General features: G+C 38.4%; 1 protein-coding gene across 4 annotated transcripts in view; it reads right to left on the bottom strand.

Moving 5' to 3' along the window:
* Positions 1–25,154, bottom strand: part of LOC134545858 (kelch-like protein 5) — a 185,046-nt gene that overhangs the window by 138,997 nt on the left and 20,895 nt on the right. For all 4 annotated transcript variants that reach the window (XM_063388640.1, XM_063388641.1, XM_063388642.1 and 1 more), the window contains exons 6-8: positions 18,946–19,058; positions 8,256–8,410; positions 3,558–3,734 (exon numbers count right to left, since the gene is read on the bottom strand). In XM_063388640.1, coding sequence (XP_063244710.1) covers positions 3,558–3,734; positions 8,256–8,410; positions 18,946–19,058 — 445 coding nt within the window. The remainder of the gene's footprint in view (positions 1–3,557; positions 3,735–8,255; positions 8,411–18,945; positions 19,059–25,154) is intronic.

Raw genomic sequence — 25,154 nt, forward strand, 5'->3', positions numbered from 1 at the left:
CTGGTACTCCACGCAGGGTTCGTACTCCCAGTTTTGAAGATGTACTTCAGAGATTTGAGGAGAGTCCGGATACAAGCACAAGGGCAGAAGGTTCCGATATGGACGCTGACAAAATGGCTGTTTGGCGAGTTCTTCATGAGCAACTCTTGTACCCGTACCACCTTCAAAAAGTGCAACACATGGGTCCGGCGGACTATCCTCTTCGCATGACCTTTTCTCATTGGTACATTCAAAGAGTATTGAGGAACCCCGAGTTAGCGGTTTTATTCAGCGATGAAGCCAAGTTCACTCAAGACGCTATTCTCAATTCGCACAACAGTCATGTTTGGAATGATGTCAATCCGCATGCAACGTGTGTTACAGCTCGCCAGGAACGTTTTTCAGTAATGTGTGGGCCGGTATTGTTGACGGCGTACTCATCGGGCCTTTTTTTCTTCTGCCACGACTTACCGCCGCCGGATACCTCCACTTCCTTTAGAACGAACTACCAGGTCTTCTTGAAGAGGTTCCATTGCATGTCCGACGTGTAATGTGGTACCAACATGACGAGGCACCATCTCATTTTTACCTGCAAGTATTTATACCAAACATTTCCAAACCGATGGATTGGACAAGCGGGCCCTGTCGCATAGCCGCCAAGGTCACCGGACCTAAACCCGTTAGATTTCTTTCTGTGGGGTTATGTAAAAGGGCTTATCCACGCTACGCCAGTAGAAACGGTAGAAGAGCTTACACAGCGAATCATTGAAGCGTTCGAAATCATAAGTTCGACTCCACACATGCTCCAGCGTATCCGTGAAAACATGATTCGCTGTTGCCACCTCTGTGTCGCTCAAGGTGGGCGTGTTTTTGAGCCGTTGCTTTAGGCTGTCACGTTGTTAAAACGTATGCAACAATTTCAATGTTGTGAAACAAAGCCGAAGCTGTGATTGATTTCAGAGTGAAATTAAAATCTGTGCCACGATTAAAACAGTTATTTCTCTACTCCAGGGGCGCAACAACAGGGGAGGGGGGGGGGCAAGGGTATTTTGCCCCCCCTCTGAAACCTTGAAGTGGGGGCAAACGGGGGCAAAGAAAGTGCTGTTTAATCAATTTTTAGATAATAAAACTGCTTAAATAGCACCATTTTCCACCTTGAAATACAAATTTTCCCGGGGGAGGACCACCGGACCTCCCGCTACAATAGGGGGGATCGATGATTCTTTATAAAAAGGTATATTGCCCCCCCCCCCCCCCCCCCTTGGAAATTTAGTTGTTGCGCCCCTGCTCTACTCGAACGCCCGCACATCCACAACATAACACTCTACAACGGGTTGCCTACGCTGACTCTTTCTGGGGCTACAGGGGCTTAACAACGCATTTCCTGCAACATGTTTATTGGCAAAAATTGGTTGCAAATAATAAGAGCTTTCTACCCTCAACCATTGCAACATGAATTTTGATACACCCTGTATATATTTACAGTTTAATTTTAAATGTAGGTTTAGTTTATAATTAATTATTTTGAAACATATAAAAAAAAATAAACATATTTACAGGATAAAAAAATGATAGGAAGCATATATTTTAATCAGAGATGTGATTTTCGAATCTTGGATTCGTCGAATATACCGAATCCTATGGATTCGAGAATTCGTAGGATTTGAAGTGGGATTCGAGGTGGGTTTTTAAGAGTTTTACCGTATATACTCGTGTATAGCGTGCCCTTTTTTCCCTCAAGTAAAGGGAAAAAAATCAAGGATGCGCACTATACACTGGGAAAAAAAGGTGATGGGGAAGGCGGGGAAACGTTAACTGCCGGGTGATGGGTCACATTTAAAGGGAAAGATTGCAGGAGAGTGCGTTTCTCAATGCTCACTATTCCTTCACTCTCTTCATTTTCTATCTCTTTCTCCACACACACACACACACACATACGCACGCAAGCTCGCACATCATGGTCTCTTGTTTATTTTTAGACCTCCCCCTCTACAGAAAGCCAGCGCCGCAGCGAGTAACAGTGCGGGGGGGGGGGAGAAATGCCACTTCGCCACTTGTCGCCTCCAGCGAGAGAGAGAACGAGAACGAGAGAGAGAATGAAAGAAAACGAGAGAGAGAGAACAAGAGAGAGAGAACGAGAGAGAGAATGTTGTTACCAGTCCCCCGCCCACTTCCTTGCTTCCTGGTCCCAGCAGCTACCTGTGACTCATCTAGTCCTCCGCACCAGCTTAGCAACATAGCGTGACGGAAGTGGTGGTGTTTAGTCCTGTCAACTGTCAAGGTTACTTGATGATCATAGTCCCGTTCCTGCCTGCCTCCCTCCCTCCCGTCCTCGTACCAGTTGTGACGATGCAGCGCTTCATTATCTTTCGTCTAGACAGCAGAGTTTAGCTTGCTCGTGTCTTTTCAGATGGTACAGTATGCCACAAAAGTTTCGCTTTTAGGTGGAAGAGTATTTAATTTCAGTATTTTCCTGACACATCACCACACATCAATGTAAATAATAATTTGTTTCATAAGTAATGACTTAACAGGTACCACAAAATGTTAGTAAAATTTATTTATGGGGGGAAAAAAAATTTTTTTTTCTTTGTAATTTGTTGCAAAAATCGTGGTGCACGCTATACACAAGTAAATACGGTAGTAATTGAAAATTGTATACCTAAACTATATTATTAAGATAACGGAAATAGCACAAACATAAGATAAACTGCGCTGCATTTTGTCAATTAGCATAACTACTCTATCATTTCCAACCTTCAATAATACATATAACATTGCAGAAAAAAACATAACTTTTTTAAACGGTGTCTGTTATACAGATGTATTTTATTGAAAACATAGGAAGGTTTAATTTAACAGAGAATTAGACAGATGCAAACTTACGTGTGTAGTTGTTGAGGTTATTTGTCTCTATTTTATATCAGGTGTATACACTATGCACTTACATATTTTATAATTTTATAAATACACATGTGATTTTTTTTAATACATAGGCCTATGTAATTTTTTAAAATAAATGTGTGATTTTTTTTAATAACATGTGGTGAAGTTTAGTGTGGGACTGGGATTCGAGATTTGATGACAAACACTGATGATTCGAACAAGGATTCGGATTTGACCAAAACGTGGATTCAACCCATCCCTAATTTTAATCAATTTTTTCCCGATCCCGTTCTCGTTTCCCGCGGGAAAAATATTTTCCAGCCCGAGAATTTCCCAAACAAAAAAATCCTTTCCCGCACAGCCCTAATTTTAACACTTATTTTATTTCACTAAAATTTACAATAAAACTTATATAGTCATTTAAAATGCTACCACATCCACCCATTACTAAAAAAAAAAAAATACAAAAAATCCTTTCCCAGCACTTCTTGTAGTCTATATATTTAAAGTTTTCACACATTTTAGTTTTGGCATCTAATGTATTGATGTCTTTATTTCCTTTTGCACAGTTCCATAAGTCTGAGTATATCATGAACGTACATTCCAGGTGCACAAGTACAGGTGACCACCATCCAAATGTGTCTCATGTAAGTGAACGCCGGCACCCAGAATATGGCTGGAGAGCATATTACCTGTGACATACAACATGCCGTCGTGAGAGACCACAGCGGGGCTGGTTACTGCTATCCTCATCTGCGGGATGAAGTGCCAGGAATTAGTTTCCGGGTTGTAGCGTTCCACTGTGTCGAGCCGGAAAGAACCTTCCCAGCCCCCTACTGCATAAACGTTTCCGTCCAGCAACGCCAGTCCTGCAACAAACACAACGCAATATTTAATGTTTTTAATCATCCATCTAACATAAATGTAGGTACTTTTGTACTGTTTGTAGGCTAAAGGAAAAAAAATACCCTCACCACTGAAATCCCCATTATTTAGGTTTCAAATACTGAATTAGAATCTCTAAGAGTATCTTGAATCAATCCCTTGAAACCAAATCCATTTCTCAAAAATCGAAAAGTATATAATGTACAGAAATAAAAAATACAAACCATTTAGTTACAACATTTAACCTTTTAAATGCTTGTTTCATGAGCTAAGTTTCCCACATCAATACATATTGAATTTTTATTTACATAATTTCATAATAAACGTACAAAATATATTTGGAAACACATAATTATAAGACTTCACAGTTGTAACTGTACAAGTAAAGAATTTACTACATTTCCTCCAAAAATTTGCATTTTTTTTTTCAATTAATATTAAATTTTTAGTATTCTAAAAAAAAATGTGAGTATTTCAGGAATTTATTGATTGGATCATCCATACATAAGACATTAAAATTTAAATTCCATTTCTTTAGCTAAGAACATATTATTTTATGATTATTTTCACATTTATAACATTAAACTCCAATAGTCACTCCTAATTCTATCGGAAATATGATTTGACCAAGTATTATTTAGTCCAATATCATACCGTAAAACCTAAAAAAAATTAAATTTTGCTGATTGCAATTTTTAAAACTGCAATAAAAACACATTAAAGATCACTTACCGTATTTAATCGCATAATGTCCGCCATAGCATAATGTCCGCACATTTCTTTTTAAATACTTGAAATGGAATTTTTTAAAATCCGCATAAAGTCCGCACCAGAAAAAGCAACCTCGGCCACCCCTGAAAGGCACAGTAACAGGATGGAAATTTACCGACGTTAGTGGCCATCTCAATGAAAGATTAAAAAAATATCTTTTCACGCAAGGCGTTATTTTTTGTAGACTGGCTGCGCCTTCTGAACGTAAGAGCGCACACGCGAGTGAGAGAAGAAAATAAAATGAGTGGCGTCTTCCATTGATCGCCGGCACCCAATTATCTCGACACCTGTCACATTTCTCATGTCTGCTGCGGAGGGTCGCCAGTCACCAGCACTCTGCGAAGTAGTGTGCTGAGGTTAATATTTTTCAACTGGGCCGAGGGAAGGGTGCCAATTTTACGAAGCAGCGATTTTACTAATGAAATCCGCGGAACCGTGAGCATACGTAAAATCAGGGTAATAGTAAACTAATTATGAGAGAACAATTTTTTTACTCGACACAAAACATGTAAAATTTTGAGGAAAAAATTTTTTTTTCAGACTTCACCTCATAATGTCCGCACCCCATTTTTTTTTGTCAAAAATGTAGCCAAATTACTGCGGACATTATACGAGTAAATACAGTATATGTATTGAGATGTGAAAAATTTGTCGTGATAAATTAGATAAATGACATGATTTCTGATGTTTGATGTTGAAATACTTTTTCCATTTTTTTTTTTTCACTTCTTGCATGAATGCTTTAAAAAAAAATTTCATTTTATGAATATTACATTTTTACGACTTTCTCAGCAAAAATATCTCGAAAACGGTGCAATGTAGAGAATTATTGAATAGAATAAATCTTCCCATATTTAATTATGGATAAAAAAGGTCTCTACTAAATTTAATGTACATAAAACTTTGAAAAGCATGGATGGGGGGAAATGGGGGGGGTGGGGAGAGTGAGAGCAAGCTAATAGAGTTGGTTGCAGAGTTCCTTCCACGTCTGTCCTCTTTTCTTCCCTTTTTTTTGGTCAGTGTAGGTCACCCCTCCCTTTCGTCACTCTCACACCTAGCCAACGACAACTACCGTGTTTTATCGCTTAATGGTCGCACGCGTGTAATCGTCGCAACCATATTTTAAACTGTCAAAATTGGGATAAAAAAAATTTCTCGCGTAAACGTCGCATGATGTTTTTGGTCCCGCTAGTATAGATGCAGAGCGCTTTGTGTAGGAATCTTTTCCGTATAAAACAATGTATTTTAAAGTAGAAATCTAATATTCATTCGGTCATTACCACTAACAGACCTGCCAACATTCAAATTTAAAAAATCATGAGGTCCTCGATAAAAATTTTCAGGCCCATAAATACAGGTTAGATATAAAAAACAACAAATGAGAATCTTTAAATTTAAGTGACATACCTGTACATATGTTACATGGTCTCTGCTTCAAAATTTATTTCAACAAATTATAGGTTGCAGATTTAATTAAGTTGAACATAATTTAGCGCTGTTGTGTAGTGATCATGCAGGGCCGCAACTAAGAAAGATGTAAAATAACATTCTGCTCGTTTAACACTATTATCACTGTTCACGTGTTAGTTGTGTTTTTTTGTAGCGACATGTTTCACAATGTCTCCTCTTCCACTATGCGAGATAGAAAAATCAGCACGGCACACGCTACAAAACGCAAAATTGCTTCCTTTACGTGGCTCGAGTATTGATGGAAACACATTACTGTAAGCTTTCGTAAAACTTGTTTTGTAACTTTTACAAACAAAATCTTGGGGCCCCGAAAAATTGTGAGAAAACACTATTTTAGCGTGAGGGCGTGAGATGGACCTTAAAATCGTGAGCCTCACACCAAAATCGTGAGAGTTGGCAGGTCTGCACTAACTTAATAAATATACGGAAAAATACGAAGTTGATTGACGTGTAAATTTTCTTATAAAGATGTTTTTAAACGTTATTTCCTTTATCTGATCATCTGCATCGCCGCAGTGTAGGTATAATCTAAAATTTGTTTCGGTCATTACCACTTATTTATTTAATTAACGGAAATACAAAGTTGTCTGACGTGTAAATTTTCTTTTAAAGACGTTTTTAAAAGGTATTTCCTTTATCTGATTGCGTTACCGCGGCGTACCGCTTACACAAATGTAGCCAGCGCATCATTCATGTTTATTTATGTTGCTTCCCGTATAGAGCGCGCGCACGTAGTCGAATATCGATATCGCGCCCATTGGATGCAACGCGCGCTATCTGTCAGGCGCCGAGTTAACTACATTTGATAGCCCGCATTCTTTCGTGGCAAGTGTGTACTACGACACGTTAGTTCATGTCAGATTCAAGTGGCTTGCGTTCGCGTTATAGTTTTGGTTTTTCTATTTAAAGTTGAAGAAAGGTTTTTGTTTAAGGAATTATTAATATAGATTGTTTGGCATGCTCTTGTATACTCCACCTTTTTTTAAATAAACGTACTTTCCATGAACGGGTTTTGTTTTTATGAATAACTTTACCTAACAAAAAAATTTTTTCCGCATAATGGTCGCACCCCTACTTTTCAAACTTGATTTTAGAATAAAATGTGCGACGATTATACGAGAAAACATGGTATCACTGCATTATTTACTTTAACTTTTAATACCTTGATTTCTGAACAACTGCTTTTATTCTGCAGTGGCAGAACTAAATTTTGTTATTAATATTTTCTGCTTCCTCTTTTAAAAGAAACATTTTAAACCACTCAATTTGACAAAAGTAGCACCAGAAAAGCTCTAGTAAATACCACTAAACCCAAAAGAAGCCAATGTGTTCTCAATGCTGTCTTTTGTTGACTTAAGTAACACTGACAGAATTTAACTGCACCTTAAGTATTAAATGCAGTGAGATGACATGTTCACAAAACAGAATTTCTTTGAAGTTATTTACAAAACATAGTCAGGACTATCTTAAATTTTTTTAAAAGATTCTAAGCTATCAAAGAATAAAACACATAAAATAAAATAACCTTGCTATTTGTTGTGAACTTCGTAAAAAATTAACACCACTTTTAAGAAAAAAAAACACTTTGATTTTTCAAGCCTCTACTAGTGTATTGCTGCTTTAAAATTAATTTTTTTTTTATAAAATAACATTTTAAATTATTAAGAGTGGATAAACACATATTCTCCTTTGTAAAAACTCATTATGCATCCGAATGCCCACACTAAAACACCATGTAAATCAAAACTGTCAGAGATGTAGATAATCAATAATCAGTACCAAGTATGTGCTGCAAAATAAGAACCTTGTTCATACCTTTTTACATTAATGAAAATTTAAGCCTTTTTTTAAGGAGCCTTATAAGGCATTAAATGTCTTCAGATATAAATGAATATCAATAATTTTTTTTATTCTGTACTCACAGTTTACCATTAGAAAAAAATATATTATTGTTGTTAAAAAAACTGCTACTACACCATTTCAGGAAGAAACACAGGTACAAAGAGTATTTAAGGAGCTAAATACAATATTGTGAAACACTCACAAAGTCCGTGTGCGAAACATTGCTTTGCTGCCAGACTCCAAAATAAAATAATAAATTACCACAACTCAATGTGTTTTAAATTATTATATACAACTTGAATAACATGTTTATTAAAGATTTTTATAGGATCTATGGTAAATTTGAAGGACATTTAAAGGGCCCATAAGCAATTCAGAGTAAATTAAGAAGGAGAACGAACCTCGAAGGCTACGGGACTCACCGAGCTCCGAGCGAGGAACAAGCATGGGCGCCATCTCCTGCCACACGTCCAGCACGGGGTCGTATCGCCACATGGAGCGCGAAGCACTGCCGTCTGGGAACTCGCCGCCGGCGAGGTACAAGGTGTTCTTGCCCGAAGCCACAAGTCCATGCTTGCTGCAAATAAAATATAACACAACACACTAAAAGATTTAAACATGGACACAGAAAATATTTTTTTACCTAACATCTTGAGGTCTATTAGAGAGGAATAAACTCAACAACACTGTACAAGGAAACTGGGGAAGGAAAGCACGATGGTCACAGTGCAATTCCAACTACAGTCCTCTGAAATTTAAGCCTGGTGTCTTATCACTATGTCATCCATCAAGACATACTTAGTTAAATACTTCTTCAAATTACATTTCCATAAAGGTAACATATTTGTTGTATATTCAATTATAACTAATTTTTGAAATCAAAACCGCCTGTAAGAAATATACCTCTTAGTAACTTAACATTGTTTAAATGATTTATGATAAATCTAAGATTCCGAGGCTGCGTTTGTACATTTTTGGCTTTTTTGCCCCAGGTTGTTTTCTCTCCCTGTTCATCTAAAATCAAATTGTGAGGATTTGAATATTAAATCATATTGAATATTAAATCTATAGCATATGTGCTGTATTTGGCTAGAAGTTTTGTGTTCATTGGTTAAAACTTTGGTAATTTTGAAGGAAAGCCACTTTTCTATTAAAATAAAAGTTAGTGGTTTACCAGTAGTTTACTATTTTAACGAGTTGTTAGGTACAGTTAGCTACATTTAAAATATTCTAGAAGAGTGGATGGTTGGTTACATTAGGTTCGCTACATTAAAAATACTTGACAAGAGTGGATGGTTAGTTAGGTTAGATTAACTACATTAAAAAAATAATTTAAATGGTTGGTTAGGAATTTCCAATTTAAAATGTAGCTAACTTAACGTAACCAACTGCCCTTATTACTTAGAAGTATGTATTTATAATGTAGCTACCCTAACCAACGTTCACACAATTTCACAGTATTTTTATTGTAGCTAACTTAACCTAACCAACAGTCCACACTATTTTAAAGTATTTTTAATTTAGCCTGAGAATTCTCTAGTTTCTCAGTCACTATTTTTATGAAAGATGACCTCGACATCCCTATACTAAATAGGTACTACCGAAGTTGCACCAGTGAGTGGCGAACTTCAGTGAATTTCAGAACTGTTCAGGTCGCAGAATGTACCGGTATGATGCTTAGGCTTATTATTCATTGTATGAAACACAGACAGTAAAGATGGCAGCAAATGGGCCTAGATACCAAGGTAAGCCAAAAAAAATCCTTCGCTTTGGAGGCAATTTTAATAGGGAAACTGATATTGAAAAAATAATAAAGCCAAAACTATGACTTTTGTAATATTATGAACTTATCGCGTGCAGAGGCTTAGACTGCCTGGTGAGGTGACTTGCGTCAGTTACCCCATGCGCTAAACCATTGAGCCACAAATTCAGATCCTGCCAGTGAATCCTACAGATTTGAACTCTTGGCAACATTGCTTCCAGGTCCAAAATTTTAAAATAGGTGTAAAACAACTGTGTAAACTACCTTCATTACAGATTAAATTGGAGGAAAGGCTGTAAGGGAAACCATCCTTTGGTTTAGATATTAGAAACCTGAAGGCAATAGTTAAGAGAAGTATCAAATCAACTGCTACAATGCTCACGCTCTGTATGACATAAAAATTGTTTCCTTTGCGGGCTAACAACTGTCCTAGAAGGCATGCTGGCTAGAAAACCACTCAAATTAAGTAAATTTCGTCAGAGACAAGTTTGCGCATTTCACAAACAAATTTAGTATACCTCACCTAAGGGGGAGAGAACAGTGGCGGATTCATAGGGGGGGCGCAGGGGGTGCGCGTCCCCCCCTTGACCAGGGCAGCCCAGCACCAAGCATGGTTCTTGGCAAGGGGAGGGCGCGCACCCGGCCGCCGATGTTATACAATACACATTCATACACTTACCTTTAACGACTTCATGTCTTGGAAACAGTTTGAATAAAGTTTTATTAAGCTTTGCATGTGACTTGATTTGTTTTACACCAATAGCTCAATATGTCTTTTAGCGGCGGAATAAATACGTGTGTCAAATTTACGTGTGAATACGAGTTGAAGACAAATGGAAAACTCCTAACAGTAATTTATCTGTGGCATGCGACACTCTGATATTTCCTTTCAGAAACCGCATCAGCTTACGCAGGGAGAAAGTAGACGCCTCTTCCCTTCTTCCTTCCCACCCTCCTTTATTTTCCTTTCTCCACTTCACTTGAGCGGCGACGGTGACAGCCATTATCTTCACTGCATACTGTATATCGATCATGAATCGGACCGTTTTATTCACGATTAAAACAAAAGCAGTTGCCGACCTGCGCGTGGTTTCACCTCCCCTTCCACACAACACGCCGCCGCCCGCGTATCTATCTACGCACAATTTATTCGTCACCTCAGTCGAGTAGTTGTACTTGCATAGGTACTACCTGTGATGATGCGGATGTTAGCATGTTCGAGAAAAGTTGCGAACATTCTTTCTAGTGATTTCGATACGTCATGCTGTCTGGCATATGTTCGAGGAAATTCGCGAACATTCTACTGATAATTGTACCGAGAACTCTCAATACGTAGTGGTATAAAAACTGGTTGTTTGCCAAGTAGGAACAGGAAGTTAAGTTATAATCCGAAGCCGACGTGTTAAGACTTATGAGTGAATCGTTCATCATTCTAGTGGTTGCAAGTGTGAAGATTATTCAAGACAAGAGTGATCAGTATCAAGTATTTCAAGTAGTGATTCAGTACAATAGTGTTAATTAATATATACTAATTTCTCAGTAATAATATAATAGTGCCAATCCACAATCTACAACCAAACTCTGACAGTTATTTATTCAGAATTTAGTTTAAATAAATATTTCATACAGTCCGCATATACTCATAATGAAAGTAAAGTTCTAGAGAATATTTGAAATGGATCGTTTTATAATAAGGAAAAGAAAAGTGGAAATATCTGAAGATCCCGGTCATGTTTTAACCGCAAAAAAACCACCAGAAGACCCAGATATACAGGCAGAATCCAGCACTTCGTTAAAACCTCTGCAACAGAGTTCATCGAATATTGGTACCGATTCCTGTAATCCCATGGATATTGGAAATTACATAGATATATTATCGTCGGGAAAACTTAGTGATGATATAATATACAAGCTTCTCACAGCTCCAAGGAAACCTGAAAAAGGTTATATCTTTCCTACTTCTGAGCACCACAAGAGAGGACGGGTTGAACGCAGACAGGTGCACGATAATCATTTTGAACAGTATCCTTGGCTGGTTTTCTCACAAGTTAAAAAAGGACTTTTTTGCATTAACTGTTCAATTTTTGTCAATAATAAAATGGTCGGAGGAAAGAAGGCCAGCATTGCTAAGAAACTTGTGACTGAACCTCTTACAAAGTTTGCCAAACTTACTGGAAAAGATGGTGACCTTGAAACTCATTCTCATCTCATGTACCACATTGAAGCATCAACAGATGCAAAAAATTTTTTTAACGACACAAGACAACCGCGAACTTGAGATCATAAATCAATTGTCAACACAGAGAATGGAAAGTATTAAAGAAAACAGAACCCGTCTTGTACCTATAATAAAAACAATAATATTTCATGGAAGGCAAAATATTCCTCTGCGGGGACATAGAGATGATGGGAGACTATTAGAAAACGAAACAAATGATCGTGAAAATATAGTGAGTAATGAGGGAAACTTTAGAGCTCTTCTAAGATTTAGAATCGATGCTGGAGACTTGCAACTAAAACAGCACCTCGAGACCACTAAAGCGAACGCCACTTACATAAGTAAAACAATGTGTAACGAACTTATTACATGCTGTGAAACAGTGATGTTATCAAGAATACTGGAGGAAATTAAAGAATCTCGTTATTACAGCATCATCTTTGATGAGACTACGGACATAGCGCACATCGCCCAACTGAGTTTAGCTGCAAGATATGTCAATGGTGTTGGCCAATTACACGAAAGATTTTTGGGTTTTGTTGACATCCATAAAGACAATGATTTTAGTAGCAACACATATAATGAACATGAAGAGTGCAGCATTACTGGTGAGATATTGGGTACTACGATTCTAAGGAGAATGGAAAGCCTTTCTCTGTCACTGGAGAACTGTGTGGGTATAGGCTGTGATGGTTGCTCAGTTAATATGACAGAATTGAAAGGAGCTGTTACTACAATAAAAAAGAAAGCTATCAACGCACAAGTAGCACCGTGTCGTAGTCACCAGCTCAACCTTGCTGTCTCTCGCAGTTGCAGAATTACAAGAGTGAGAAACGCAATTGGTACTATTGAAGAAGTAGTAGCGTTCTTCACAGCATCTAGCAAGCGATTCGCAACATTGAAGAGTCACCTAAAACACTCGGTGCAGTCACATTGTCAAACGAGATGGGTTGAGCGTCATGATGCTGTTATTCAATTCGCAGCTGATCTCGGACCAGTATGTAAAGTTCTTAAAGAAATACATAATTGGAGGGACAGAACAACGGCAACCAAAGCCAATATTCTCCTTCGAGCTCTCTCTAATTGTGAGTTTATTATCACACTATTTTCACTGAGTGAGATTATGAGCATAACATATCCAGTCAGCAAAATATTGCAAGACCCTAGTTTGGACGTTGCGTTGGCAAAAGTAAAATTAGATTTGACGCTCAAGGTTTACGACGATATGAGAGCTAATGCTGATGGCCACTTTGCTCGTATTGTTCAGGAAGCGAAGACAGTTATGGAAGAGTTGGATGTGGAGATAAGTGTTCCTCGTCTTACAGGCAGGCAAAGCCACAGGGCAAACTGCGATCACAATGACGATGCTATCACATATTGGAAAAGAACTGTTTTTATTCCAACAGTGGACCATGTTACTGCTGACATGAGAGAACGTTTTGCTGAAGAAAATATTTATCATTTTAAATTCAACATACTTTTGCCTTCTCAGCTACTAAAACATGATGGTAATGATCTGGCAAATAAACTTAAACAGTGCTTAACTGAAATCTCGTTATTCGAAGAATTACCCTTCGTGATTGAAAAGAGACTAATGGCAGAGATTCTTCATTACAAGAAAACAAGCATAAACGCCCTTGATGATCTTAATTCTGTTCTGCAAGCGTTGGCTGTTTGTCCCAGAAGTGACTATCCTACTTTGCACACACTGTACAAAATATTTGCTTGTCTACCGATATCTATTGCTACAGTAGAGAGAAGTTTTTCAACATTGCGGCGTACAAAGACATGGCTGAGGTCGACAATGAGAGAGGATAGATTTAATGGCTTAGCTCTGTTGAACACTCACCTTGATGTTGATTGTCCTATTGATGATGTAATTAACCAATTTGCCAGGAAGAATAGGCGCATGGAATTCATCGTTTAAAGAAGAGATACGAATTATGTATTGTTTGGTATCTTCATACCAACATAATCTGCCTTGTTGTACTACGTCTATATATCACACCATTTGAATAAAGTTTTCTAAGCTTTGCATGTGAATTGATTTGTTTTACACCCATAGTTCAAGATGTATTTTAGCACCGCCCCCAACCCCCCTGAGATTTTATCTGTAATCATCCCTGTATTTGGTTAATGTAGGTAATTAATTCTGTGAGATGAACAGATACTTTTTATATTGCCAATTTCATTAACTCTACAATAATACCTAAGATGTATAAAGTATATCACTTTGTATGTCAGCCTTCTTATACAGTATACATCCTGCACTCCGGAAGTTATTTCTTTTTCGATTCTTGCTTGAATGCTGCCATGGGTTGTTGATAGACTCTGGTTTTCCATTTCTTTATCGACATTGTTTGCAATGGTTTAGTTTTCTTATTGCATATTAATTGATTGATTATTCAGTACCAAATACAAATCCTACATGTATGTTTTAACAATTTTAAAAATAATAAATAAATAATTTTGATTGTTAGATATGTAATCTAATATTTCCCACGAAAACTGCATTAACGTAGCTCCTTCCAGCCTACAGATTTTTATAAACCTTTCAATATGTGACTGTGTATATGTAAGGTAACTCAACATAATGTAGAGGAGGTGGTTGGAGGGAAGGTATCACAAGGTAAATTACGACTAAGCAAGCTTATTAATGTCATCTGTATGTTGCACAATTGCGGATACATGCGACTCCCCCCCCCCCCCCCCCCAAGAGACATGTTATACAATGCAAATTCGAACACGTTCATACACTTACACTGAACAACTTCATTAGTATAAATAAAAACTTAATATTTTGCTCAAAATATATCCATTGATATAAATATAACGTATAGTTGATCATACACAAAATATTGAAAATAAATACTCTAAAACACTCTTCATTCTTAGGGAAAGAGAAATATTACATTCCAGAATATTTAGTTTTTCTGTAGTGATTTTGACATTTGTATACTGCACAATTGGCCATTTTAACTACATATAGCACACAATTATGCACCAACAACAGCAAATATTCGGGCGAGACGTAAATGAAACGGATAGAGCTTGGAAAAAGATCTCTGGCTGCAACCAAGCAACCAAGGTGACGTAACAAGGGAGTGTGTGGAAGAGGTAGACCTGCGCCCCCCCCCTCCCTTATGATTTTTCTGTATCCGCCACTGGGAGAGAACATGTGGATTGGAAAGTAGCAAATAACTTCAGATTTTTGGGCTACATAAATGGGGCTTTATTATAAAAAAATGATGGATTTTTGTTATTTTATTATTGTATCCAAATAGCCTTTTGCATCACAAGGTTAGTATACCATAGAACATTATTTTTGTTTGTTGATCTAGTTTGACTTAAAATAATCACTTTAACCAGTAGTAATAAGATAATACGATGCAAACTTTATACCTTGATTATGCAACAGTAATGACAAAGATTAACTATACATCTTTAAGAAATGGTACATTACAAAATTAGCTGTGCTAATGCATTTTCATTTTCAAAATTAACAGGTTAAAGACCAAAATCAGTCCTCCGCCGTGAGGATGGTTCTTCCGGAAATGGGCCGAAGGTTTCAGTAATGGCCAGTAATCTCACTGTGCAGAATTTTGAAGGAGGAACAGAAGAAAAACTTGAAAAGGTGATATCAAGAACCGCAATGTAAACAAATGGTCGACAGTGGTCAGAAATGGCAAGTCAAAAAATAAATGGGAAAAAACTTACAATAACAAGTGTCGCAAAGGGGATGGAAAGATAAAGATATAGTCTCAGCCTTTTGGTGGGGTTACTCCAGAGGTCACAACATCATGATACACGAAAACACTCGCGAGTAGCGCGCAACAAGCACGTCCAGCTCGAAAGGAAAAGGAGTTTCTCTTAGGGAAAGCTTCCCTCAATCACAGAGTCGTCGGTACTTAACTCAAACTCGAGCGGGAAGCACACGCGGGAGCTTCAGGTCGATGGCACGAGTAGCTTGTGCAATTAAATGGCCCGCAGGGCACAGTAAGGTGGTGGGAGTAGAAGGTGCCTCCTGATCGGCCAGGCAAAGCGGACAGAAGATAACTCTAAAAAAAAAATTAAAAAAACTTAAGCTGCCCCAAAGTTAGCCTACCTTCAGGGGTAACTGGAGTTAGCCAGTGATGCACTTTGTCATGAGGCAGAAAAACTAACTCAAGCTATGGTCACGAGACGACCACGAGAGGGTGTACAGAGCGCCTCTGCTAAGCCTGGAGATATGGGCGAGTGCACAGACAGGTTCACACCCTCTGGCGAGCAGGGTGAGAACTAGCTCAGTTTTATCAGTAGAGTTACCCGATAGATGGTGTTTGCAGTAGCTTCGAAAGCTAGAAGACTGGCCTTTGCCGAGGCCACAGACCGCCGGGGTCATGGCCGGTCAGTGCTCTTGGTAGAGTTTTGGGAAAGGAGGATGGTGGGTGGGGTGGTAGGAAACTACAGTCACAGTGGGAATTGGGCTCAACCAGGCCTGCACACATGCCGGGATGGTAGGGAATCTGAATCCGGAGCCTGACCCAAATTGCTCACCTCAGGCAAGCTCTGAGAAGAAGGGTGCACTCGGATGCAACTGAGTAAAGCACCCGGTGTCATGCAGGCCAGCAGTAATTTCAGGAGCTCTTGGTGCAGCGAGGTAGGAGAAAAAGGAGGCTACATGCTGGTCCCACAAAGGGCCATCCAAATATCCGTTTTATTGCTGGGAACGCCTCAGGGTACCAGTGTGGAAAAGATTAAATATCACGTTACTTTACGTTATAATTAAACCCAAAACGAGTTTTAATAAGTTCAGAAGCAATTCAGGGAAAAAGGTATTTCGGCAGTAGGCCTACTCACGTAATATGCGGCGACGAATCTGTGCGACGTCGTAGGTTATAAACAAAGCGACGAACAATAGAATAATTTATTAAAGCAACCAACCATCTTTGCCCTTTATTTTTTATGTCGCTATAACCACACATATTAATGCACTTCAGAATATAATAGTAAATATGGACGAGTTATGTAAACAAATGTATATTTTTCTCTTGCCACAGCTAAACATGTACATTGGGACGCCATCTTGTGAACGACGATCTACCAACTATATTTATAATTTATAAAAGTATATAAGTAAGTTGTGAAAGCAAGTTTAAATACTTTTTAATACATAGGATTGAATATATATGTATGTACATATAATTATCTATGCCACATTTATCTTTTCTTTTTAATTATTAATATCTAGTTTATACTTCCACCACCAGGGCAGGGAAATTTCGGCGATATTCATGCGCACGCATCTCATCCCTTCCAAAGAGGAGTTAGTTCACCCCTCCCTTCCTTTCTTCGTTCCCGCGCATTTCTCCCTATATAAAGGCGAGGTCATCCACCTGAAGACAGTTGATCGGCCCGACGGCCAGTGAGGCTGGATTCCGCCCACTGACCATAGGACGATCATAGGGGGAGCAGCAGAACAACTGGCTATCCGTTTTCTGCTGCTCGCACCCCTCCTTCACGAGTCAGGCCATCCGAGGACCTATCTCGGCCTAGGGAATTTGTTACCCCCCCCCCCCCCCTTTCTTGACGATAGGGTGTACCGTGTATAAATTCAGTGTATGTTGTGAAAGCCGATGCAGGCGACAAATTGAACTGTTTGGACATTCAGGTCAATAAAAGTTCCTTGTAAAATCCGACATTTTCAATGAATAGCCTAGCCCCATCCCTCACCCCACTAGCTATTCACCTTCACCAGCCAACTGCGAATCCTGCCCCAAAACCAGCTCGACCTTCTCTACAGGATACCTGGCTCTCACCCAAGAGGGCTCGGTGCGAGAAGAGAGGAGATCAAGTGTACAATGAGAAGAATAAATTTATATGAATACTAAAAAATCACTGTAAATTTGAAGTTCACAAATTAAATTAAGGACTGCACAATATGTGCCAAAAATATTTTAATTTTCAGCACATAACTACTGCAGAATAGACACTTTTGGTAAAGTTAATTTATTATTCATGACCATGATAATGAACTGGGAAAAGAAAGATTTTACTTCCGCATGACCACTGCTGCCATCATTCCTTTCTTTTCATTATGTATTCATAAACATTCCCAAGCCTTATGAGTGTCATCTCTGACATAATACACTGCCCACATCACTGCAGAAGGAAAAGCACAGTTTCTAGGAAACAGTGAATGTTGTTGCAGGTTTCCTCAGACACTACCTGCTCACAGACAGTCTATTCTGCAAACCTCACTACCTGGCAGCTACTTGCTTACTCTATACCATTCACAGAAATATTATACACATATTGTCAAAACAGGGAGAACTGTAACTACTATATTTAATGCAGAACAGATATAAAATACACCCCAACATTCAAATAAAGTGGATACTGTTTTCTTAACCATTTAAGGCAGAACTTTGCATGGCTTATTTACAAAGTATAAAAATTATTGTACACTTTTCTCTGCCAAATTTTCATCACGGCAAGTCTGACATACGGGATATTGAGGTCTGTGATATAGAGTGCAGTGTACTTAAATCATTTTCTTAATTGATGTTTGGTTAAGTGGATAACATCAAGTGGTAGAGCAAAAACCACTCATTTGTGTGTGTAATGACAGTTTCAAGGCCAAGTGGAACCTTGTAACGAAAATTGTGGATTTTCAGAATCTAGTAATGCTTACTAGTCAATCAAACTTAATAAAAAATTCAATTCTGTGTAATTGTATAAATAATATGAAAATTAAATATTCATGCTTACTGAGCAGGAAAATTCTAAAGAGTGTTTTACTGTATTCACATAAACATGAACCAACTAAAGTCTGCCTCTTACTTGTCTCAATGTTGACAGCTATTGCAACGATGTACACACAAAATTTTGACAACTTTCATGATAGAAACAAACAAAATGTGTCAAAAAACCGGACCAAAAAACTGATTCAATGGGATGAAAAAACAAGAAATTGCGTGGATCGACACAGAGATGAGCGAGAGACTCTGCGACTGTACCTGACAGCAAACTGCAGACAAGCAAGCACTCTCCAGATCCGTGAGGCTGTGACATACCACTCGAAAGATCGCAATGAAAAACAAGGGATTGCATGGATCCACACAGGGACGAGCGAGAGACTGAGCGACTGTACCTGACAGCAAACGGCAGACAGGCGAGTGCTCTCCAGGTCCGCGAGACTGTGTCGTAGCACTCGACAGACCGCAGCACCACTTTGTCATCTTCACCTCCTACCGCCACAATCACCTGCAAATACAACACAGTTTCAGGGTGCAGTAAAAAAGACCACATGAATTTTACAGGTTGGGTTCCTTAAAAATGAGTGCTATACGAATCATGTTGTTACACAAGCAGAATTTAAAAAAATTTAAGGCATAAAGACTAGAGCAGTTGTTCCCAAAAGGTGTTCCACGAAACCCTGGGGTTCCGTGGCAGGGTCACAGGGGTTCCGTGAGTCAGGACGAAAGTCATATAAATCAGGGACAATTACTGTCAAATTTCTTTCTTTGAAGGATTTGGGGTTCTTCTGTCAAAAGAAAAGTAGATCATAGGGTTCCTTGGTCAAAAAAATTGGGAATCGCTGCCCTAGAGAATAATAATTACAGGACAGCTACAAGATGTGAGTGTGACAAACCTGACTACACCAGTCAAATAGATGGCAGAAGATGTGTGTAATGTTAACATGAAATAGTGGAAGGTCTGTAATGGGGGATGCTCGTTCGGATTATTGAACATTTATAAATAAGGTTTAAACAGGAATACAAATGATAACTGACAGTAATGATAAACTCTGAGTAAACTTAAAATGCTGGCTGTGCAGTAATGTGACCTGGTGGCCAAGGTAAACATCCAAATATCCATCCGAAAATAATATGAACTTGGGTGGCTTAATTGGTGCCGGATGTCAGAATATGTTGAACCACAGAATGCCAGATTAAAGACCTTTCATGGTATTTGTTTGGAATTTAAGATTACCAAAATTTGAACAGTAAAAATAAATAGGTATCTTCTTACTTAGCAAAAACGTTTTTGACAAATTTATTTAGTGGAAATATAAACCTCCAATGATTCAAATTTTATAGTAGAGGTGAAAAATTAAAATATGCTATTTATTTATAAAATATTTTTGTAGTGACACCCCTAGCTGATAGGCAACTTTTTGCACACTCACTTGTATTAATAACACAGAGCTGTCCGGTATTTGTTTTTAGCACATTTGGTTAAGTTTGCCTTCTGAGTTCTCCAAATCAACTAAAATGTGATGTAAAATGACACCTTAATAATAGATACATATAGCATGTTCTATATGCATTAAGTGCAAGAAGACCCAAACACTGATAAAGCTTAGGTACCCTACCATTTTTTTTTACTTTACTCAACTGTGCACCATAACAAAACTACGTAACTTCACTCTTACTTCCAGGGTTTTATTTGTCCTAGCACAAAAACAGGAAAACTGTGTTCAGACATGAAAATTAAACAACCCCTCACAATGAGTGTCTCGTTTTCATAAGCTGATTTGAAAGCTGCAAAATAGAATTTACTGCACCTGCGAAAAAGCTAAAATTTTCTATAATTTAGTACACTTTTGAAATTCCATACACAAAGTTATCAACATTCACTAGTAAAGAGCAATTTACAGTGAAATAAAACTGGTCCCAAGATACATCCCCAGTCTGGGAAACCACCTCAGAGACTTTGAAATCTAAATCACAGATTAAATTCTCAACTATAATATTCCATATCAGAAAAAACAATGAGAATTCAGACTATATTCGGCCAAAATTACCTTGTCTAGGTAGTAAGTGGCTTGAGCCATATATGTTTATAAACTAAAAAAAAATAATAAAAAAGCTTAGTGACATGATTGTTATGAAAGACACAACAATAGATCCCAATAAAGAATTAAAAAAAAGGCCTTTAAAATTGCCACCTATTAAATTTACTGTGTTTTATCACATAATCGTCACACATTTTATACTAAAATGAAGTTTAAAAAGTAGGAGTGCAACTTTTAGGCGGAAAAAAAATTTTTTTTGTTAGTTAAAGTTTTTCATAAAAACAAAACCCATTCATGTATGCAACAAAAACCTTTCTTCAACTTTAAATATAAAAACAAAATGTGAATGCGAACCTGAACTAACACATAACTATTGCCGTAGTACACACCGCGAAAGAGTGCGGGCCAACAAATGTAGTTAACTCAGCACCCGATATAGAGAGCGCGCGTTGAATGCAATCTTCAAGATATCAGTATCGATATTCAACTACGTGTGAATGATGCCAACAAGAGCTGGCTATATTTTTGTAAGTGGTACACCGTGCCGATGCAGATGAACAGATAAAGGTTATAACGTTTAAAAACGTCTTTTAAAGAAAATTTACACATCAGACAACTTCATACTTCCGTTTATTAATTAAGTACGCAGTAATTTCTGAATAAATATTAGGTATACTTTAAAATACAGTAGAGCACCCTGTATCCGGAATGGTCGGGACTTAGACTATTCCGGATAGTAGAAAATTCCGGAAAGTAGAAATTCACTATAAGGCCCCCTAATTGAAAAAAAAAATTGCTCCCGAAGTTTGTGAACATCCTGTAGCTGTAGATGAGGACGGCAAGGGGGGTGGGGGTAGGGTGATGACAGCTACATCCGGTGGTGTGACCTTGCCACGGGCACGCTTATCAGACCTTGCCTAGAAGCATGCTACAGCTACGTGACTGTACCATGATGTCCGCGCGAAGCAAGCAGACGTAGGCGAGACGTTTGACATTCATTGAATTGTGTTACAATTACGTAATTTACATACAGTTTGTACAGTGATTTGGTGTATCCACATGTTGCATAATTAAAATATAAAATAATAACACATGGTACAGTTAGGTACGGTACATTACAAATAAAAAAACACTTACCATGACTCACTGTAGGCTACACATGTCCCGCGAATAAAAAATAATGTCCTAGAACTTAGATAAACTGCATTGAAATAATCACTGTATACGGCCCCACTTGTCTGTGTGTAAGAAACTTTGTTTAACAGTCGCATTAATTTAAATTTAAAAAGCTAAACAACAAATTACCTAAATCGTCACACATTGTGAAAGACAGGAGAAGTTAAAGTTAACTGTCACTGTCACTCTGAACGTAACTGTTTACGTTTGTGCCACTGGTGCCAGGTGTTGGATCGTCAATGTTCTCACTCGTAGTTGAAGCAGGTGTGGAAACAGGAGCTTTTTTGAACATGTCACTAATGCGTTGTTGCCGCACACGTTTGTGCTTCTCTTCAGTCAGCTGTTTTTGAAGCATATACAATGCATAATTTACTGGTCGTTGATATAACTTCGTTGCTCTAGGCCAGCTATTAATCGTTCAATGTGGTGAAGGCACTCATCTTGCGAGATTTTCTCCTGTGGTTCATCTTCATCGCTACTGCTTTCATTGTTTCCGTCGTCTTTGTTACACTTAACAGAGTCTAATATCTCCTTATCTGAAAAGTGATGCACAACGGGAACATTATCAACAACACAAAACCATTCCACAATGTTTTGTTCTTGCAATTGTAAGTCTTCTAGTTCTGGATTTGTTATGTTCTTGGCATACTCCAGCAGTTCGTTCACGTTTTTTTGTTCCAAACCTTTGAAGTCGGCTTCATTTCCCTTGTTATGAACCTCGTCACGATAAACCAAAGTCGGCCACAATTTAAACCATGCCTTGTGAAATGCTGACGCAGGCATACCTTCCCATGCACGAGCTAGTGACCATATGACATCCTTTATGGTGTATTCCTTTTTAATTTCTGAGATCGTTTTGCCACCATTCAGATCAGATAAAAAGTGTAGGGTTCTGTGAATATTCGAAATTTCCGAATTCGAGTTCGAATTTTTTGATATTCGATTCGTCAATTCGAATCGAATTCATTTTACAATAATTCGACTTGCAAAATGTGGCCCGGTTACACTAATATAAGACATCCCCCCCGCCGCCAATGATTTAAAGTAATGTAAATGGACGATTACATCTTTCACTTAGAAAAATTATACAGCGAAACCCCTTATTTACGTTACCGTTATTTACGTTTTCACGTTATTTGAACCATTTTATTTCTGTCCTGTTTTAACGTCATTTGATGTAATGCAATAAATTCCCGTTGTTTACAACGCGCCTATTGCTTTACGCAGTTTACGCCGTTCGTTCTGATAAAACTGCATACTAACTTAATTAATCCTATTACAAAGTAATCTGATGAGTAAATCGTGTTTTAAAGACTTTTTAAAAAGTTAAAAACTTCATCTTTAACGTCTCGGGAGTCGCTTTATACCGCTAATAAAACGTAAGCAGCGCCAGTTTGGTTGTGTTGATTCCTATATTCCTGTATAGAGTGCGCGCACGTAGTCGAAGATTGATATCGATAGCTCGCAGACTGCATGCATGAGCCAATTGCTTTACGCAGTTTGTCATGTCCACCAGTTTGGCCTCGGCTGGTATGATAGCACAAGCCCCAAGTGCGCCACCCATCCTACATAATCTATGGGGAGGAAAGTTAGTTCGCCACCCGCCCCTAGATGGCAGACAAAGGGGAATGTAAATTAAGGAAACTTTGTCTACCTGCCCAGCCTAATTCAGGACAAATATGTAAATACCCAGTGTTGTATCAAGAAGCCTTTAAATTATACAAGTGAATGTAAAGAGCATTGTAATTCGAATATGTATGCACAGGAAGGGTACAGATGTGCCCTCCCTGATGAATATGTACATACATTGTATATTTACTCTGACTGAGCTAAGCCAGGCAGAAAGCTCTTCCCAGTAATTTCTGGGTTAATAAAAGTTGCAGAATACTTGAGCAGTATTATTTAGGCAGCAACCTCTCTGGAGGACCGCTCCTCCTTCCTACCTCTCCCTACTCTTGGGCAGCGACCCCTGCTTGGGGACCGCTCCCGCTCCCCCCCTCCTCCTTCCTATCTCTCCCTACTCTTGGGCAGCGATCCCTGCTCGGGGACCGCTCCCACTCCCCCCCTCCTCCTTCCTATCTCTCCCTACTCTTGGGCAGCGACCCCTGCTCGGGGACCGCTCCCACTCCCCCCCTCCTTCTTCCTACCTCTCCCTGCTCTTGGGCAGCGACCCCTGCTTGGGGCGCTCCCGCTCCTCCCCTCTGCCTGGGACAAGTCAAGTTTACACCGTTCGTTCTGATAAAACTGCATACTAACTTAATTAATCCTATTACAAAGTAATCTGATGTGTAAATCGTGTTTTAAAGACGTTTTTAAAAGTTATAAACTTCATCTTTAACGTCTCGGGAGTCGCTTTATACCGCTTATAAAACGTAAGCAGCGCCAGTTTGGTTGTGTTGATTCCTGTATTCCCGTATAGAGTGCGCGCAAGTTGTCGAAGATCGATATCGATAGCTCGCAGACTGCATGCACGCGCGCGCTGTCAGGAACGATCGGTATGCGTATAGTTACAAATCACGTTCTTGTTACGGGTTTCTTTTTTATTTACGTTGAATAAAATGGTTTTATTGCATCACTCATTAATTTAAATTATTTGGCGTGCTCTCGCAAAGTCTACTTTTTATTTTTTAAATAAACGTACTTTCCATGAATTAGAGGTGGGTTGTTACAGCAATTTTCGGTATCTGTTCCTACCTGATACTGATACAGTAATGTACCTAGTTACAAGTCTCTGATACTTCTGTATCAGACGGTCCCAGGAAGCAACAAAGCTCCGCGTACGCAGACCGTGCGACCGGAAGGAGAATCTGATACATTATTTATCACGCCCGGTAATTCTCTACCTCTGTTACTCTCATGCCCACCTGATACAGCCAGTATCAATCAGTTCAACATTCACTGCAGTTCGTCCTGGCCCTGTATCACCATGTACATTGTTGCGGGCTGTCATGCTTTGTAGTTAGTATCTTTATAGTGAAATAAGGAATGGATAAGTGCACGAAAAAGACTTCATTTGTGTGGAATTTTTTTACGGAAAATAATGAGTTTGCTAATTGTAATTTGTGTAAACAAAAACTGAGTTATAAATCATCATCGACTAATCTGAAGAAACATTTGAAATGTAAACATTGATATAGTATGCTCACTAATGTACGTATCTGTTTTTTTTTTAATTTTTAATTTTTTTATAAAATCGTAATCTTTTAATGTATGAAAACACTAGTTACTAATTGTTTTCGGAAAAAAAAGTCCTGTTGATTACATCTGTTATTAGTGTCAACTGAGAATTTATTTGCATTTTCATAGCTGTTAGGTGCACAAATATAAATATTATATCTTGTATTAATGTACTTTTTAATATTAAAATTTCATTAGTTTTATTATTG

The sequence above is a fragment of the Bacillus rossius genome, chromosome 1 (assembly GCF_032445375.1).
Source record: "Bacillus rossius redtenbacheri isolate Brsri chromosome 1, Brsri_v3, whole genome shotgun sequence".
NCBI classification, from domain to species: Eukaryota; Metazoa; Arthropoda; class Insecta; order Phasmatodea; family Bacillidae; genus Bacillus; species Bacillus rossius.